The following is a 20,893-nucleotide window of genomic DNA, read 5'->3' as shown; positions in this document are numbered from 1 at the left end:
GTATATATATATATATGTGTGTGTGTGTGTGTGTGTGTGTGTGTGTGTAATGAAAAATAATAATTTTGCAAATGATGAGAAGATAATAACTATTCCTTGCACAATTTCCTATTTTTCTTTTCAACATTTATTTGGCGAAGTAGGATTTTTGAATGAATTCATAGCGCAAAAACAAGATTTTTCCATCTCTGACTCGTCAGTTAAATTAAACTGGTTGCCAACTATTGTAGTGCTTTCGGTCTTTTTAATAATTTAATTACTTCCATGCCCTTCCTAGTTTGTTGAAAAGTACGTATTGTTTTACGAGAAACGTGGTACTTATTTGAAAATTCCTGTCGTGCCTTGCACAAGAGGAATCTTTGTCGACGGCAGTTTTCGAATCCTTATTAGTGCTTATGATCAGGGTGCAGCTAAAAGTAATTCCTTTTGAAGAGTGCGTACCGTACCTGAATACCTTTATTACGTCACCGCACATGAATGCCATGCTTTAAAGCTTCGATGGCATACCTTCAAAGAATTTTTGCCTAGTTTATGCTTATGCAATAGGAATGTTTTTCTGACACCTTCGTTTAAGAATTATTCTAGTTTCAAAGGTTAAATAAAATTTTTCTGTAACAGATTTATAAAAGGCCACGTAATTGTTTTCTTTTAGATTACTAAAAAAAAGTACAAATTACTAAATAAAAATTACTGAAATAGTACTTTAAAATAAAAGTTACAATGTTTAAAGAACCGCAATACTTTTTTGGCATAATGTTAACTTACATTTATACTTTATTTGAATTTATTATTAATTTTGTCAACTGAAGTACAGAAATATGAAACTCATATTTTTCTTTTCAAAATGAAACTTTTTTAGTGAGTATAGTTGGTGCTGATGGATATCTGGTTGTTATACTGTATTAGGTATAAACAATCAAGAAACGCTTTCCCCCCCTTCTAACAGTTTCAATGCCTTTTTATGGTTATTTGACTTCTTTTTTGCTTGAATATGATAAAAAAGCAATTAAATAAATTGCTATTTAAACATTTTTATTGAGACATTTCTAGCAGTTTTATTGCTTTTTCTTGTTTGTAAGTGCATCACAGTTTCGATATTGTTTTTATAATTCAAATAGAGTAATCAAGGCACATTATTTAAAAGTTATAACACATTCTTTATAAAATTACATTTTAATTTTAGAAAACTCAAGTGCGTATAACTTAAAATAACATTTAAAAACCAATAAGTATTATCATTGTTGTAAATTGATGTTTTTATATTGTATTTTACTTCTTACCGAATTTTGTAGGAAAATTTTTTTTGAAAAAAAGTTTCAGCTTTTGAGAGCTACAGTGAACTATATTCAACATCTTTAGGATGGAAAGTTGCTTGATTAATATTATCAACAGTAGCTTCTTACTTAATTACTAAAACTTACATTCCGTATGATTTCATATAGAAAAAATTTAAACATGCAATATAAAACTTGAAAAAGGAAATGTAACGGAAATTGACCAAATATAAAAAAAATAAATAAAACGAACTGAAATAAATAGCAAAAGAACTGAATAGTAAAATAATAAGTATCACTTTTTCCGTTTCCAATTATTATGCAATTTTATTTTCCTATTTTTCGTTAGTGCTAATTTCATCATACTTCTTGCTAAAAGTGTTAAAAAAAACTTGAGTATTTTTTTCTCTCACACTAAAAAAAATTTAAAAAAATTGCTTGTTAAAGTCTTATAAAATATTTGAAATTAACGTATGTGATATATTTCAAAGTTATCAAATTATCAAAGAACGTATAGCCAATTAAATTGCATTTAGCAAAAACTTTTTTAAAACTTATATGTTTTTACAAGTCTCTTATTGCTGTGATTAACGAAACATTTTTAATTCGTAGAAAAATGCGTGTTTCACTGTAATAAAAGTTTTATTGTACCTTTGTCTATCTTTTAAAATTATGGGACTCCTTAAAACGCAGTAGAATTGATTTTAAAAATATTAGGAATTTTATATCTAGATTAACAATTTTTATGCGTATGTACAAATTTAGAATACTTACGATGCTGCTAGAGTTTATGTAATCTGAGCTAGAGACATTTGATAGCTCATTTAGTACAACCCGTGAATGGTCATCTGTAAAAGAAAATGTTTTATTCGATGACATAAAATTAGTAAATACAAAAGCAATTAAAAAATTTTCTTATAAAATGTTGAAGAAAATTTCTTATTGTTTTAACTAAACTTTATATTGATATTCACTTTCTTAATTTGAATAATATTCCTCTTTATTATTAAAACTTTTCTGATTATTTTAAACCATTGAATTCATCATTTTTTTATATTGAAATCTTAAATAAAATTATTATTATTTATACTGACAATATGCCTTAGTTTAAGGGGAACCTGACAGGAAATATGAATAAAAATTATTAATTATTTATTTTGACTCAGCTGTAGGCATAATATCCAACATTCATTGAAACATTTAATTTGGAATTCATCTTTATATGAAAGAGGCTTTTTACTAATTTTAGGCTGTCTACTAATTTTAAAAGGAATAAACAGTGTCTTTTTCCGTTAGAGGCATCTCCTTTTATAATATTTCCTCGAAAATTTGATCGGTTGCAATTATGATTTTTAAGATCATTCAAGAATGATTAATTGAATATTAAACATTGTCTTATAGGGCATATATTGAACAAAATGCAGATTTTTCGGGAAATTATCCAATGATTCAGATACATCTGCAAATAAACAGCAGTGATATAAAAGAGGTTCATTATTAAAGCAAATGGAATAATTAAATTGTTGAATTTAATGCTTCTTCATCAAACATTATATGGGAATTTCGCTATAGGGTATTTACATATAATTTATTTTATATTTTATTAGTTTAAATTTATTGAAAATCATTTATGCAAAATGACGCATGTATTATGTTTAATATTCGAGCTAAAAATTTTGCATTCAGAACCTGCCACCTTTTTAAGAAAATTTCTGTGATGTTTTTGATTCTAACTCTTGAAATAAAAGTTAACTAAGATTTAACGACGTTAAACTATTTATCAAAGTCTCTGTTCAAAAACTCTCATAACCACCCATTGTTTGGGTTCTTAATATACGTATATATTAAAAACATCTAATCGATATCAATAATTTCATCCTAAAGGACTAATTTTGAACATTCGTTATGAACTAATGTAATATAATTTTTTGTTAATATTAACTAGATACCTCTTTTAAGAATAAAAGAAAAAGGTTATAAAGTGGAATGGATTATAGTGTAAAGTTATAAAGTGGAAAATATTCAATGGAGCAATTGCTTCATAATATACTTACCTAATTACAGCGATAATAAGTTATATTTTACTGTCTGGTATTTACAATTATAAAGTTTGAAACAATACTATTATTTCAACAGAAAATAGATTAAAGAAAGCGTTTTAAACTTATTTAACCATTCTTAAAACAGTTCTTAATTATTTTCTTTTTTATGAAATTACCTTGCAACAAAATATTTCTTACGTGTAAAATGATAGCAATTTTACGTGATTTGAAGGATATTCAAAAATCCCGTAAAGATCAGAACGCCGATAGCTTTTCCCAATAAATTTCTTGTTTAAAATATTCCGATAGTCTAAAGTTAAAAAAAAAGGTATAAAGCTTGTTTTTAAATCGAAATTTTTTTTTTGCATAACAAGTAAATTTTTAGTGCACATTTCTTAGGTATGAATGGAATTCAAAATTAGATGCTGTTACTCATTTTTTTTCCGCGTTTTTAATAAGTGACGAAACTTGCTGAAATTCTGATTATTATATGACATTAAAATAAGTAATTTTGGACTATTATAGCAGATTGCAATACCTTTTAGAAAATATAATAAAAACTAATGAGCATTAATTAAACGATTTATAAATCTTCAAGGTTAATATTTTTTTTAAAAATATTGAAGTCCAGCATATAGGTATAGAAAAATAATTTTTAAACGCTACTTTAATATATGTTATAAAAAATGCATGATAATTAAAAAAAAAATACTTTCTTGCGATTAACTGAAGAAAAAAAAAGTGGAGATTTAGGACATAAATTAAAAAGCTGGAACAATATTCGCTGAATGTAAAAATAAACTTTAATTAATTTGTTCTTTGAAACTCTATTCAATTGACCAGCTCCCACCCCACCCTTTACATTTCACCCACAACGATGAACATGTCGAACAAAAGCGGATTACAAGATTCTCGCTGAATAAGATTAAAAACATAAAAATTGTGTTATTAAAGTCAGGGATGAAAATGTAAGGAAAAATAAAACTCTTGCTTAAAAGAACAAAAATTCGAAGGTAGAAAAATAAGAACATGTATTATTCTTTGTGATCGAAGTTCCAATTTTTTAAATGCAGATTATACAAAGGTAAAAAAATTTTTTGGGCTTTATTCCTGGAAGGAAAAGTTCAAAAATCTATTTAAATATTAAAATAAAAGTAGTTTTATTTATAATAAAAACCTAATATTTTAATGGCGGATTCCTCATTTTTCTTCCGAAAGCTTAGTGATAATTTGTGCTTTTATATATATAAAAAAATAATAACCGTTCATGTTTGAAACATATTTTTAAAAGCTAGCTTTGGCTTTGTATTCATCTGATGACTAATTATTCTTTCCGGAAAAAAAATCTTAACCCATTTGTTAGAAAATAAAATATTACTTTTAATTAATGCCTTTCTTTATAGCAATAAGCCGATTTAGGCAGTTAATTTTTTTTCCTCGTAGAAATAAGTTAAGTAATAGATTAGTTCCAATTATGAACTCTAATTCCTAAAAGAGTATTCAATTTTTTATGTTGAAGTATTCTTCAGGTAATTTATTGTTTTTGCATCGATTCAATTTTACGTAAGTAATAGTTTTTAAAATGTAACTAATTTTTTTTAATTTTTTTATCGAATGACTGAATAAAAAATCTCAAAAGAAAAATTAAGGTTAAAGTAGAAATGTCTGCCATATAATAATAATTCTCGATTCGTACACCCACAAAGAGGTTGATTCAACGTTTAATTGAACTCTCACCTCTATTATAATTGATTTTGGAAAATTACCTGACAAATTTTGATAGCCAAATTCTTCTGTTTAAAAATTATTTTACGACTTTGGGACACTAAATGTTTAACAGTGATTAAAGCGAAAAAAACCACTCCCGCAGCAGTTGCTTGTTAACTAGAAGCTATTCAGATTATGATCTCAGAACTTCATGATCAATACCATGGTGGTGATACCGTGCTAAACATTGCGCACAGGCCACCTTTTCTTCCCTGACTCTTGATTTAAATGCAGGTGGGCTTATAAACTGTCACTGACAATTGAATCTAAATCTTTCGCATTGAAAGCATAGTGCTTTAACCACTGGGCTGATCTTAAAAATGGTGAGGAATCAAAATACATATTGCCAAAAATGTTGAATTTTAAATCACAGTCGAAAATATCAATATTTTAGACTTGAACGGAATTTCTAAGGAAAGATGGTGATTCAGGGACAAATTGCACCTTTTTATATTGTTAATCTTTTCATTTAGAGAATAAAAATCATAGATGGTAACTTACAGGGTAGAACATCAGTGTAGCGATTTTTCTTAATGTTTGTAGGTTGAGATGCAGCCGTAGTGGCACAGAGTTCGGCTTCATAGGCACAAAGTGCTTCCCACTCCTTGTCAAGTCGGTCTTTGTTCTTTAAATGGTCTTCCATGTATGACTAGAAAAAAATTTAAAAAATAAAGTTCCTTTATTAGTTTTATTTCATAAAATTTTTGTTCACAATTTAGATTTTCATTGACTTTTATGAATTAAACGTTTAAGAAATACAAAAGGTATTGCAATGACTGCTCTTGAACTCAGGAAGGAAATGAAGTAAATTATTGTGTATTGTGTTGCATTATGCACTTTAACTGGCTTAAAATAGAATCTACGATTAAAAAGAAAGAACACAAAATTTTTTAAATTGTGATAAACCAATCATTCATGAATAGGGGAGCAAGAGAATGTTTCACATAATCTTAAACCAATTTATATTTTGGTATTGGAATGTATTCGCAATTTGATAAAAGAGCATCTTGTGTATCAGTTTAATTGAATCCTAATAAAATAGATATAAATTATTTAATATTTCCATTGTTCTTATTGTTGTTAATAATGATTAATCAAGGTCTTCTTTTTCATTTAATTAATTATTTATGACTCCTAATGCATAAATTTATAGTATTTAAACATTAATTTCATTTTATAAGATTAGAAATTGTATGTACTAAAGACGTCACATTCTTGCATTGTTTAGGCAATAATTGGTTAATAGCTATACTTTGGTACCTTTCATTTTGCAGGTGCTGAACTTTAAAGATCTAGATATATAGCCTAATTAAAAATTTTAAGTATTTTTTTTCATTTTAATAAAAAATGTATTTTTTCTTTAAAATTTGGAAACTTGTGTGTTTAAATGCATGTAAATTAAGTTTTTTAATCAGACGGCCAGGTGGCCGCGCGGTTAGCGTGCCTGACTGCGAATCCATAGGCTGCGGGTTCGAATCCCGTTCTGGGCATGGATGTTTCTCTCTCTCTCTTTGTGCTGTCCTCTGTTGTGTGTGTGTATGATGTGTGAATGTGGCCCACATATAATGAACTTNTCCGTGACTTTGGTTCACAGGTGCCCACTGGGTAACGCGAAATGAGCAACAATTCTGGCATAGTGTAGGCAAAGATTCAAATTCAGTGCCTGCCATTGGAAAAAAAAAGTTTTTCAATCAATAAATGCATTATTAAACCATTAAAGTTTTACAATGTGCTTAGTTTAAGGTCTACTTTTTTTAATATGACACAAATATACATGTTACAATTTCTAAAGGAAGCTTTTTATTTTACGTTTTAAATCAAATAAGACAATTTTGTTTTAAAAAAAGGCATTCCTTTCCCATTTTAAGGTATGGTTTAGTTACGAAGTACTTGCTATAAAGCAGTGTTCCCCAACCCGCGGTCCGCGGACCGGTACCGGTCCGTGGATCAAATTGTACCGGGCCGCCCATTTCATTGAAACTGAATTTAAATTCCTTGGTTTATACCCAAATAAAAAAATATCTGGTAAGGAATGGATCCCATTTGTCAACAAATCGGGCGAATCTAGCATGTCTGTGCAAGAAGAAGATCAACTGCTGGAGATTGCAAATGACGGCGGCCTTAAAACTGCGTTCTGCGGTGTTCTGGATTAAAGTCATGGCAGAATACCCTGAGATTGCCACCACAGCACTTAAATCCTTGTTGCCATTTGCGACAGCCTATTCTGCAGTAACAGCAACCAAAATAAAGCATCGGAATAAACTGGACATAAGCAACATACTTCGGGTGTCATTGTCTCCGATAACCCCCCAGATGGAACAGTCTCATTGCAAAGAAACAAACTATCAGGGTTCTCATTGATTTAACGTTCTAGTAAGTTAAAATGTTAAATCACTTCATATTTATTTTTTGGTGTAACTGTATTTTATTTTGAAGGCATGTTTGAATACAATTAAATTAAAATTAATAAATCAAAATAATCTAAAATATAAACAATCAACGCCCCCCCCCCTCCCCCGAGCGGGCCGAGGTAAAATTATCAAGCGTTGACAGCTCCGCGGTGATAAAAAGGTTGGGGAACACTGCCTTAGAGGACTTTTCCTATACACATACATTTGTGGACAGTGGCATTGCAGTGATGCTTTCTAGTGACTCGAATGCGAATTGGAGGTGATATAAATTACCTACCAGCTCTTCCGGAAGATTAAATTTTTATATTTAATGTGGTAGCAAAATTTTAGCGTTCATGCTTGATTCCTGTTTTAATACAATTTTTATTATCACTACACTTAAATAGTTGAAACGTACATAAAGAGAACCAGTTAGTTATCTTAATGTGCATTATATGATAGCTAAAAGTGAATTAAGTATATGACTACAATATCGCTCAAATAGTTGTTTCGCTAACCACTGGGAAGAAGCTTTTTTGTAGCACGCGAAAGTGGGCAAGTGTGAACTTCTGAGAAGTAAATCTATTTATTTCCAGGGGCAAAAAACTCTTTATATGTGAAAAACTACAAGCTGAGAAAAGTGGGAGTATATTTTTNAAAAATATACAGTAACAGCGTAACTGTTAATATTTTCTAAAATCGATTTCACAGCTTTAAAGAGGGATAAATAGCGATTCCGAAACACCTATTAAAAGCCTTTTTTCTTTAATATTTACAAAAGTTTGACCACTTGAAAGTTGACAAACTGAAAAAATGGGTAGACTCGCCCCGGTTTACGGTACTGTACTTTTTGAAACTGATTTAGAATTTCATTTCCTGCTTAGATTGCGAATATATTTTAATATAATTATTAAACTCAAATTATTATAATGACAGTTTTTAAAGGTTTTACAAGATAAAATTATTTTTCAAATATTTTAATACATACTTAATTAGTAAAAGCATTTTACAATCATCTAGATTCACCAAACCTCCCTAAAATAACTCGAATGAGCGGATTACTTTGGTACGGTAATGCTATGAAAGACGTTAACGAGCCAAAATAAAATATTTTACAATATAAAATAAATGTTAACATTTAACCTCTTAAATGAACGATAACATCTTTCGTTGGTAATTTTATTTTATAGATTAATTAAATAACATGCACAACGCAAAGCTCCCATTTTATGTTTATCTAATTTCGATAGTAATCTCAATAATTTTTTATCACCCCAAAGCATAATTAGCAAATAAATTCAAAATAAGATTGAGTCAAGTAATTTTGGAAACGTTTCGGTGAGAAAATACTTCAAATGTCTCAATAAGGTAATTGAACGATACAAGTTGCAAAACCTAAAAATTTCTATGTTTTAAAAACGATATAAAATATTTCCGAGCTATTTTTTAAACGTATCAAAATGTAAATACATATTTACGTAACGTATCATAATATGAATAAATATTTATTATAATGATTATAAAGCAATTGTGCAAAATTTTTGAATTAAATATATAGTTATTTCGAATTTTAATATGTAGTTTAATCAAAAGACTCTATTGTTAAACATTAAGAATATGCATAAGGTCTATTTCGAGTTTTAAAAAGTTTCATGTATAAATGTAATAAGTTTAAATTATCTTACAAGGAAATATTTCTTAATGTTTCCTACAAGATATTTTAAGTCTTGAAACATAAAGTATTTTAAAATGCTCAAACCAAAACCAGCATTTTTTTTACGAGAGGATGTGTGTTGAAAAATCTCTATTTTTAAAAGATCAATCAAAACTTTTCCTTCCTAAGAGCATTTGTAAAAGATTTTGTCTTTATTCTAAAAAAGAATGTATGTATTTCGTAATATCACTTAAATTCAAGTCCCTCAAAACAACTGAAAATAGTCTTCTAATAAATACCGATTTAGCAGCTCCTATTTACGAGCACGTTTCAATAAAAGCAGTCTCTACCACAGACACAGCCATTGGTTAAAGAACAAAAAATAAACCACCGCTGAAACGTGATTCGAATAAAAATCTTAGGATCCAGAGTCCTGGAAAAGATTTAAGAAAAGTAGCACAGAAGTGATATCGAACTTTTCCATTCGAAGAATTAAATACCTCAGAAAACGGAGTAAGCCCTGCTCTCCATCATAATTCTGATTTTCAAATGCTGCCTCGAAAATCCCTAGCATTCTTCTGCGACAGATGGCACGAGTCTGGAATCCCATTTCAAATCTTTTAAGATAGACGGGTGAGGAGATTTAAAGGATCCTTTAAGCTTGTTTTACATGAAAAGGATTTGGTTAGGTCTTCTTTTACATAGCCTCAGACTTAACCCGCTAATGGGGTTGACATGGTTTCATTACTAGTTAAGCTCGATTCTACAAATATTTTCATTAACATATTTTCTCTTTCACACTTGTCCTTCTGAATTAAACTAAAACTTTGTTTCTAACCAGCAAAACAAAATTGTCTCAGTAATGGAAATTTATAATTTCCATTTTTTTTTCTTTTTCATTTTTTAAATTTTTGTTTAATAGTTTTTTCTGAAACAGTGTGAGAAATAATTTATTATATTTTATTCCAAAGGTAAAAAAGATGGAGGTGGAAGATTTAAACGGTACATTTAGATAATTTGTGAGATATATGTTCAAAAAGTTAAAAGTAATTTTTTTTAAAAAGATATATTTGTAAGCAATGATTTTTTTTTTGAATTCTAATTAAATAATCTGTTTCAAGTTTCATAAACTATAAATTGCTCTAATTAGGGTACTTTTTACCGAAAAATTAATTTTCACTATTAAGGAGCAAATAATCTGATACACCGTAATTTTTACAGTAATAATTACTGTAAAATCATCACAAAATCACTCTAATTAAATATGTATTACTATCAAGAAATTACGGTATAATATCTTGCGATAAAATGGAGTTTACAGACAATGCACCCAAAGTGCCGGTACTTTGCACTGTAATTTGATTCGGAATTTTTCACAGTTTAGTTTAATGATACCATTTTATGATACATCAATTAAACATTAAAATATTTTATTTCTTTCTCCTCATCTATTTATTAAATGCGAAAGTTAACAGGAAAATGAAACAAGTGTAAATATGTGTGCTTTTAGGAAAATAGGTGCAGCATATCTTGCTCTTAAATATAGCTTGATCTATAATAATTAGTAAAAAAATACCCGGATGCCCCCTTTGGTGGCGGGACGGGGTTTAGCAATAAATATTGAACTATAATAATGATATTCCGAATCAGAGTATCGGTATCTTGATTTCTAACATAAGTAAAATTGCTAAAACTTAAAAATGCGTATAAGAAATACCTGCTTTTGTTTAAGTGCTAATTAACATCGTGCAATCAAGTTTTAAATGAGATGATTTACAATATGATATTTTACTACTTCGGACCTGTTTAAGTTAACATCATATTTGCATTATTTTGAGGTTCGAAGCTATTATAAAAATGTTAAGAATTGTAGAAAAGCTGAAATGCTTCTTTGTTCATGGCTTTAGTTGTAATTTTTATTTTTACGAATCTTTAGCGAGTTCATTGCATATAAAATGTTAGTATATAAATTTTTATGAAAAATGTACGGAGGAATGTTTCCTTCTCTATAGTAGTGATACTTCTGGTAAAAAAAACAGTATTTCCAGTTTTAAAACCATCTTTAGCAATTCATTTGGAAGTTTTTCCATGTAAATGGTAACGGTTTACCAGAAATTCTGTTTTTTTTTTAAATTATAGTTCTTATTAACACATATTTATTAAAGAAAATACAAAACTGATAGTTAAATTTAAACCAATTAATTGGATTTAAAATTGTTTGTAGAGTTACTGATATGTTCCCAATTTGAGGATGAATATTTCAGTCATGAGGCAATAAATAGTTTTTATTTTAGTTGTGATATACAATTCTTCCGTTTCTAAAAAATCGATCTGAAATTAGAAAATTTCTTGAGAAATTAAAATCAAAAATAATCTGTTTGAGGAATATAGTATGTCTATATAGTGAGAAATATAGTGTAAACTATTATCTTGCATTTAAAAAGTATAAATAATTTCATAACTATTTACTAAAACAAATTAATTAGAAGAAACAAATAGTGCTGAAAGAATTTATCTTTTAAGAGATATCTTATCAAAAGGAAAGAGGAAAACAATCTCAATTCTAGGATGTTTGATGGTATATTAATAAACCTGGGTAGTGTTATGATAACCCATTCAATCATGACAGACAAAGTCCAGTGACTAATCATTAATAACTTAAGCTTATCTTTAGAGTATTAAATATAAATTAAAAAATAAATAAAAAATAAATAAAAAATCACGATTAAAAACAACTTCAAACTTAAAATTAGTGGATATTAACAACAGATTAACAAAATGTGTAAGAGGCAAAAAGTAATCAAGGTTAGATTCATGTTACTTTAGATGACAGTTTTCTATTTAAAAAAATCTATACATTAATTAGAATTTGAATTAGTTAAAAGTAAATGTGTATTCAAATTTGGGAATGAATTAATAGACGTTTTATCAGTAAAATATTAGTTTAAGGAAAACAGATGCTTGCCAAAAGTGCTTCATTTGTATAGTTTATGAAGCTCTGTTAAGCTCAAATAGAGCTTCATAAACTCTACAAAGCTTAAACTTATTAAACTTAAGCTCAAAAAAATTTTTAGTTTATTAAAAATTAATTGTAAGAAATTAAAATTAAAAAAAATATAGTTAAAAAAAATAATACATAAAATTAAAAAAAAGTTCTTTTGAAAGTTTGTTTGCTTAGAATACGTATTATTTCAAGTTTTTCAATTAATATTTATGCTATTAACTCATTATTTTAGTTGTAAAGTTAATTTATTCGCAAAAAAGGAATAGTTGCATATATACACTTTTTGTATTTTGCTTCCTTACAAAACAGGACTTGACTTCAGTCATATAAATAACATCATATATTCATTTTCGATTATAGATCTTTTTCTGCTATTAGTTGAAAGTCTGATAAATTTTTTGATAAATTGTTAATCTAGGTGAATCATTTCACCAGCCTACCATCCGCATTTGAACATAAATTAATGCATACTTTGTGTTCACTGATTTTCTTGAAATAAGAATTATATCAATTTTAATTTATTATTGTATCATTAAGCTGGAACATCCTAAGGCAGTGGTTCTCAATTTTTTTTTTCGGAAGCAAAGTCCTAAATAATCAACCTCCTTTCGGCGGAACCCCGATTTTTCAAATAAAGTTTATTAAGGTTATTGTGAACGTTAGAGTCTAAAAAAATTATTTTCAAAATATATAATTAAATGAATGAAGATTTTTCATCGTTTTATCATTAAAAACCTTAAATTAGGTTATCTTAAATTAGATTTCTTTTCGACAGTTAAATTTGCAGTTCTTTTGCTACAACTACTATAGTTATGAATTTGTTTTTGTTGTATGTACATAAGCGAGAAATGAATAAAATAAGCCGAAAACGAAACTTAAAAGAACAGCTATAAATATTGAAAATGATAATTAGGTGAAACATACTTTTTTCTTAAAGAATTCAGCAATTTTATTTTGATTTGAAAAGCTCGATAAGAAAAAAAATACTAATGCAATATTTAATAAATGCTTGTTTTTTTTCATAATTTTTTTCATATATTGCAATTAGGAATATTATATTTCCTTTCGAAAAATGCATTTATACTTCATTACTTTAACATTTTATTTGAAATAATTTCATAAAGGTAATCGAAAGATTAATAAATTATGAATTATAGGTTGAATCTAATAATTGGAGATTTCAGAACTCATTACTGGTTATTTATTAAAAGTACTAACTTACGGAACCTCTTTAACTCTTTAACGGAACCCTAGGGTTTCACGGAACATCATTTGGGAACTGATTTTCTAAAGCATCAGAACATGCCACATATGGAAAAGCAAATAGTGAAGAAAATGCTTTATATTCTGAAAGTCGTATAACAAATTCAGAAAAAGCAATTCTATTCAAGAAGTACAGATTTTACTGCTCTATAATCTTTTTAACAAAAATTAAGTTTTCATTTTAAAAGTAAAATAACTTATTTTAAATTTTTATTTTTATTTATTTATAGCCTATTTTGTATGAACTGTATATATTTATGATAATTTTAAGGAAATAATAATTTTTGACAAACAGCCTGATTAAATAAAGATAAAAAATAAACAAATCCAATTGATAACTATCAAAAAGTATATTGTTTATTTCTGACTGTTCAGTAAAACTATTTTTAAATTTGATACTGCAAAACTAAACTCCTTTTCTTTTAAACTTGTTTGCAATACTTTACTTTAGAAGCAAGCATAAAATGATATTGAGCAATAGAGTAAAGCAGGAGAGTAATGTTTACAAAGAGCAGATATCAAAAAAAGACTTTTCAAAATAGACAGGGTAGCCTGAATAATGTACGGATTGTAAGAAAAGTGATGCTTAGCTCTCTCACCATGACAACGTGATATAGCAACATGTGAATTGTTACGCCTTATGAGAATAATCCATCTTTCATAGTATGCCATGCTTGAAGATGATTTGTTTTGAGTGTGAAAGCTATTTTTTTTCTCTGTAAGAGAATATTTTGTTGCAAGGGACTACAAACGTTTAGTCATTTTTCCCTTTCTTATTTTAAAGAGGTTTACCTGCAGTTAAAAAATATTCGTTTACCGCTAAAAAGTTAGACTTAAGGAATACGATCGATATATTCGCTATCTAGAATAGAAAAAATCATCAATTGCTGTAAATTGTTGGAATTTCGGGCATAAATTCATTTTCGACAGTGCAAAAAATATTTCCACCCCAGTCCCGTTAGCTTATCTTGATAAACTGGTATCCAGTTTTATTCATATGAACGTTGATTCCCTTCTTAATGTCATTAGTTCCTCACCACATCAAAGCACGGAAATGCATTTTACCTTTATTTGCCCCTCTCGGCCATCGTGTTTTCTCTTTTTCTGCTTTTCATATTTTTCTCTCTCGTCTACTGTGGTATTTCTAGCTTGGTTTCTCACCTTTATTTTTCCATTTTCCTTTGGCAACTTTACTTTTATTTTTCAAATCAATTTTATTTCTTCTCTTTGAAATCTGGCAAGTTTTGAAAATGAGCGCCTGTTTTTGAGCGTTTGAAATATGTCTACCATTATTTCCAATCTTTGTATTTCTGATGTAAATGATGTTTTTAATCAAGTGATGTGTTTACAGCATTAAAGATGCAACCTTTTCGTCATTTTATAAAGTTAAATATCTCTTTTTTCGTGTGTAATATAATGATACTCAAACTCTTTTGTCGAAATCATTCAGTATTTGTCTAATGTTGGAAATATTATATAAAAGTAAGTTAATTTTTTTTTGCATTGTATTAATATAAAGTGAGTTCAGAATTGTCACTTGATAGAAAAAAAGACTAAATGTAATAGATTTCTACTACGCACAACTCTAAGTGAGGACGTTTCTAATTGGACTAAATATGTTTTTCTGTTTAAACATATCACAGCAATATACAATAATCAAGCAGTTGGTTATTTTTTCGTAGTAGCAAACCTATTACCAGTATTAAAAATTTATTTTGTAACATAGATCATTAATTTCATCATGTTCCTCTAAATGATCATAGATTTTATTATTATGGTTAATAAATTCAATAGATTGATTATGATATTCAAACACTTGATTTACAGTTTGAATCATTCGACCCAACAAATCTTTTTATATAAAGAATCACAAGCTTTTTTCCCCAAATTAAATTGTCACATGAAACTTTCGTTTTAAAATATACAGTTTAAGCAAAAATGTTTAAAATTCTTAAAAAATTGTCAATGAATTGAGCATGATTTTCAAACACTTGATTTCTAATATGCCCAACAAGTGTTTTGTATACAAGTATTAGATGATTTTTAAATGTAATTGATTCAATAAAACATCCATCTTAAAGGCTAGTTTTAAGATGAAATTTCTTTGAATTCCAAAAAAATAAATGTCATTTCAAATCAAGTGCCATTTCAACTTTTTACCAATATTAATAACTTATTTCGTAAGAAAAATCATTAATATCATCAAATTCCTCACATTGATAATCGATTTTTTTACTATGGTCAGTAATTTCAATTAATTGATTATGATTTTCAAACACTTGATTTTCAGTTTGAGTTCGACGTAACAAGTATTTTTGTATAAAGAATTATGAGTCTTTTTTCCGAAAATTTTGTTTCAAAGGATACATTTTAAGCTGAAATTTTTTTTGAATTCTAGCGAATGTCGAACACTTGGCTTTCAGTTTCAATTACTATATCGAGCAAGTCTTTTGTATGCAGAGTATTAAAGTTGTTCTTCAAACAAAATTGATTCAAACAATTTAAACAATTGAAATTTAATTTTAAGCTGGATTATTTTAGGCTGAAATTTCTTTGAATTTAGAAAATAAATAAATGTCATTTCAAATCGAATAAATTGAAAATTTATTTTAATATTTAAATTTTATTTACTTCTATTTGAAAATATTGACAAGCGAATATTCATAAATTGCATTGCCTTAATCTTAATGAATTTACTTGACGGTGCTTCTAGGAACCCTTTCCTAGGATGCAGATAATTCATAGAACAATTTATTTCCATTACTCCTGCGCTGAGAGGATTACTAATAACTCTAGCAGAATTGAAAATGCTTGTATATTAATAAATTTGAGGTCTACTTCCATTTCATTGATTGAGACTTAATTCTCTCCTCAATCGGGTTTCTAAATATGGGGTTTTAAATATGCGCTAAGGGAATTATAATCCGATTGGAAAATGGGCGTAGCGTATAATAAAAGGATATTTTGATCTGTTTCCGGAATTGGTATTCGACTTTCCATGTGGATTAAGGACGCAGTAATGCATTCCATAAAGAATTTCTGTTTTCTATTTAGAAGACATTTGTTGTTTAGATTTTGAAATGAAATAGAATGTTGACAATTTTGAACAAAGGGATTAGGTCTAGCTGTTTATTGTACAATATAAATCTTCTTTTTCCAGTTTTCACGAGTAAAAGCTTGTGGCTAATCGCTTGTGAACAACTTATATATGCTTTAAACCTTAATCATAAGTTTAAGTCTTTATCATTTAATGTTTAATAGCTTTTTGCCTTTTTGATTCGTTTTAGTGTATCTGAAATATTTAAATACAAAATTGTGAATGTGAAATGAAATAGATATGCTCTTATTTGCTAGCTTAAATAAAACTTATTTAGTTACTTTCTAAAAGTAGCAACAGTAATTTAAGAAGATAATATGCCATTGTTGAATTGTTAAGTTGAAGAAAAAAATCAGGGAAACACTTCTAAACTGACATTATAATGATAATTCATTTCTATACATATAATCCTTTAAAACCTACTATAAATGCTTACTTTTGACCGCTGTTCTTTGTTATACATCTCAAGTTTTTGAAAAAAGAAGAATTAACTGAAAGATAAGAAGATTTTTATAAAAATTACTTAAGTACTCTCACTATGAATCGAGTATTGCTGCTTAAAAATAAATTTTCAATTTCGTTTTTTCAATCAAACTGGTGATGCATTTCTTTTCACAGAGCTTAAAAATATCTTTTAAATAGGTAAATACAAAACTGAATGGTTTTATATTTTCCTTTTCAGAATTAAGTTGAAATTTAATTCCTCAAATATACACTAATATTTTGCACATCGCGGTAATGATATTTTAAATTAGTAAGCATAACCTATTTTTTTCTAGTCTTTAGAATTGTACTTAAATGCGAGATTATCTCCGAGAAGATAATTTATAAAGGAGATGATGTACCTACCATGAAGAAGTAGATGAATGGCTTGATGAGCTTGCTTGGCCTTCTTGAGATAAACTCCGAATCTTTTTTGGTGAATGGACAGTGTGAACTGGTTCTGGTTTTTCATTGGCTTTACTAGCCATTCGCTGTCTGCAGAGGTCCTACAAAACATTTATGTAAAATAAAACTCATAAATATTTAATTTCCGGATTCGGGAAAAGAGCATTTAATAATTTGAAAAAATTTAGATATGTACTGATATTCCCCTTTGAAGCAATTTAGATATGTACTGTTGGTTCCTCGTTTGGCGTGAACAGTTTATCATTGTACCTAGAATCGTTACTAGAAAATAAGTTTTACTCTAAAGCAGCATAAGTGATTTAACCATTGCAAAATTATAATTTTGAATGTTTATGTCAATATTGAATTTTACCCTAAAATATATTTACTTTGGGAGAACTTTGAGCACATTTAAGAACTAAAACATCGATGGAATAATTTTGAGAAAAAAAGTTTCTCCTAATATGAGTTAGGAAAAATAAGGTGAACTGGACCAAAGGTTGCTGCTATCGCATCACTGCATTGAAAAAACAAGTAAAATTCATCATGAAATGTGTGATAAAGCAATCTTAAACCGTGCTTACTTCTTTATTGCAACTACCTGTACTATTGCGTTTTTATGGTGGGAAGGGTTTTGTAGGGCTGGTGGAATGTATGGTGGGACATTTATTTCTTGAACATTATTATCGGAATAAGATATAAAAAACTCGATGCTTAAAAGGTAAATATCGTCATGCTGATGATTTATCTCACCAGTGATTGGTATTTTTAACAGAATAATGCTTCCTGTTATACTGCAGATACTCTAAAACATAAGATCGAAGAACGTAATAACGACTTTACATTGTTAAATTGACACCCAAATGCACGGATCTCAATCTTATGGAGTATGTATGGGAGGAAAGTGAAAAGGTACACACATTCATCCAGTCTCACACTGTTAGAAAATGCAATGTTTGAATCATGGTTTCAGATACCGCAAGTGACCTAAATGTAGGAAAATATAGGTCAAGGAGAATCAAGGCTGTTTAAACGAAAAAGATAACCAATCGAGATTTTGAGAGACAGGTCAAAATAAAGCAAACTCTCAAGAGTTAACCATAATGTAAACATTCAAGCTCTAATTTCATGTTTTAAATTTATTTCACTAATGCTACTAACGGAGTAGTATTCACTAAATGCCTTAGAATCAGAGTAATATTATAGTAACACTGAAAATCGCTCAGTGTAATTGAGGAATATGTATCATTTTAATTTCCTTCAAATTATAAGCCTTCTCGTTATAACGAACTGGTTATTTCAACTGAAGTTCTCCCAAAAATAAAGGGATGATTTCATTTCTTTGTTCCACTTCAAATGTAAGTCTTTTCAAAGTGAACCGAGGAAATAATTTAAAGGTAATTGTTTCCAAACAACAGCGTCAAATATCGAAAAGCCTGCTTACTCCTGAATGAAAGCGATACTTTAAAACTGTATTGCAACTCATTGTGTGGTAGTTCCTTAAAATAGGACTTCTCCATATGCATTTATTATGCCAGCCCATACCACAACAGCACCACCGTTGATAAATACATCTGTTACGATATGAGAGCAGGAGGCAGAGGGAGCAGGATTTCATACGCTCCAGTTGATAAAGCATGTGACGTGTAAAATAATGAGGAGAAATGTAATGCCAATTAGAGTAAGGGGTGCAAGCGATTGAGATAGGGTGGACTGGAAGGAGGGTCTTGAAGTTTAACAGATCCTTCACGAGTGTTTGTTAACGTTTTCGACCTGCGTAGCATGAAATCTTTTCCACCGGCTCTCCGTTTCCCATTCAGCAGCTCAGAAAGTCATCTCATTTTCACACTAAGAATTCTTAGTATTCCGGAAGCTTACTGTTCTATTTGCTAAGGTACGCATTTATCTAGACTGCCCTATTCGCCGTCTACGGGAGTATTAAATCCACAATGCATGAGAATGAAAAGGGGGCATTCCTTATCGAGATTAGAATGGAATTTGTCCATTGTTTAACCGCCTAATCGTGGAATTGGTATAAAAGCATCACTACGTCTTTACGTTGTCTTTGCATTTTCCACTATGTGAAGCATAGACTTAAACAAAAGAAATTAATTTCGTTAAAGGTTTTAATTTGAGAAAAGAAAAATAGAAGAATTTACGGATTAAAACTGAACTCATTTATAATGAAGTGAGTTATGCTAGTATTAATGCTTGATTTTGTTATTACAGCTTTAAATTTTCTTATGTATTATTTTTTTATCATTAAAATTTTTATTATTATGAAAATTTTTATATTATTTTTAGTGCGTAAAATTTCTTGGTCAAAAAATTTCTAATGGTGAAATATGTAATTCATTTTGTGAAAAATATTTACCGATATATATACCGATCATGAAACAAAAATGGTGGTCATTTTTTTTAGTAAAGATTAATTCTTGGTAGTATTAATAATAGCTTCAAATTTCATAATTTACATTTTAATGTTGTTATTTAAATTATTAATATAATTGTGTAGGTTTTTGATACATTTAGTATTTAAAAATTCTTTGTACGAAACCATTCTCCTGAACATATTTAAGATAATTTTTATTTTACATTAAATGAAATTTAATTTTAGGTAAAATTAACATTTTATGTTAACTTAATAAATTTGCAATTTCTCCTTTTTTCGAATAACAAAACATAAAAAGGAAGTTACCGAGAGAAGGACCAAAAAAAAAAAAGTAAATAAAAGCTTAACTTAATAATTTGAAAAGAAATTAAATCCAAAAAGTGGTAAAATGTTTTGACCTCTAATACTAATTTTACTTTCTGCGTATTTTGCAATATCACGAAAAAATTTTAAAAGGATAAAAAATTTGTGCTTATAATAATAGAATTCGTTTATGCAAAATATAATTCAATGCAAAAATGATCTTTAATAACAATTTATTCCCTTTTAATTATTAATAAAACATTTGTCAAGAACATTTTGAAATATAATGTATTAAAATTTTTGCATCGTTTTGACGAATGTAATTTAAGAGAAAAAATACAAAATTTGATTGAAATTTATCGACTAGTTTCTTGAGTCTCTTAAAAACACAAAAAAACATTAAAGTTTCACTCTTTAAAGAAGTTTCATGTTTAAACTTTAATTTCTCAAGATCTATTTGACCTACTCTGTTTAATTTTTTTTCTATTTTACCATTGAAAATTGCATTCTTTAAAATGATATAAAAACTTGTATACCTTAAAATTCATATATTTTCGACTAAATAAAATAAATTAATAAAAAAATAATTATAAAATAATAATAAATAATAAATAATTATTAAAAATTGATTTTTTTTACATGGAATCAATGTACTTTTTGATTTACCCCGTCGTCCAAGTAGAATTATTTTCATTCAGTAAGAGTCACAATAAATGTTAACAGACACTAAAAAAGGGATTAAACAATAAAATTGTGATCCAAATTTCAAAAATGAAGAGGAATGCTTAGGAAGAGCCTAAACGGTCTCTATTCGTTACA

The 20,893-nt window shown here is 28.1% G+C and overlaps 1 protein-coding gene across 1 annotated transcript in view; it reads right to left on the bottom strand.

Moving 5' to 3' along the window:
* The window catches only part of LOC122269256 (tyrosine phosphatase IA-2), a 336,473-nt gene that overhangs the window by 22,598 nt on the left and 292,982 nt on the right, over nt 1–20,893 (bottom strand). The window contains exons 15-18 of the mRNA XM_071188254.1: nt 17,341–17,480; nt 16,072–16,117; nt 5,585–5,732; nt 2,049–2,122 (exon numbers count right to left, since the gene is read on the bottom strand). Coding sequence (XP_071044355.1) covers nt 2,049–2,122; nt 5,585–5,732; nt 16,072–16,117; nt 17,341–17,480 — 408 coding nt within the window. The remainder of the gene's footprint in view (nt 1–2,048; nt 2,123–5,584; nt 5,733–16,071; nt 16,118–17,340; nt 17,481–20,893) is intronic.

Source organism: Parasteatoda tepidariorum, chromosome 2, assembly GCF_043381705.1.
Source record: "Parasteatoda tepidariorum isolate YZ-2023 chromosome 2, CAS_Ptep_4.0, whole genome shotgun sequence".
Taxonomy (NCBI): Eukaryota; Metazoa; Arthropoda; class Arachnida; order Araneae; family Theridiidae; genus Parasteatoda; species Parasteatoda tepidariorum.
This window is presented reverse-complemented; position numbering and strand designations above follow the sequence as displayed.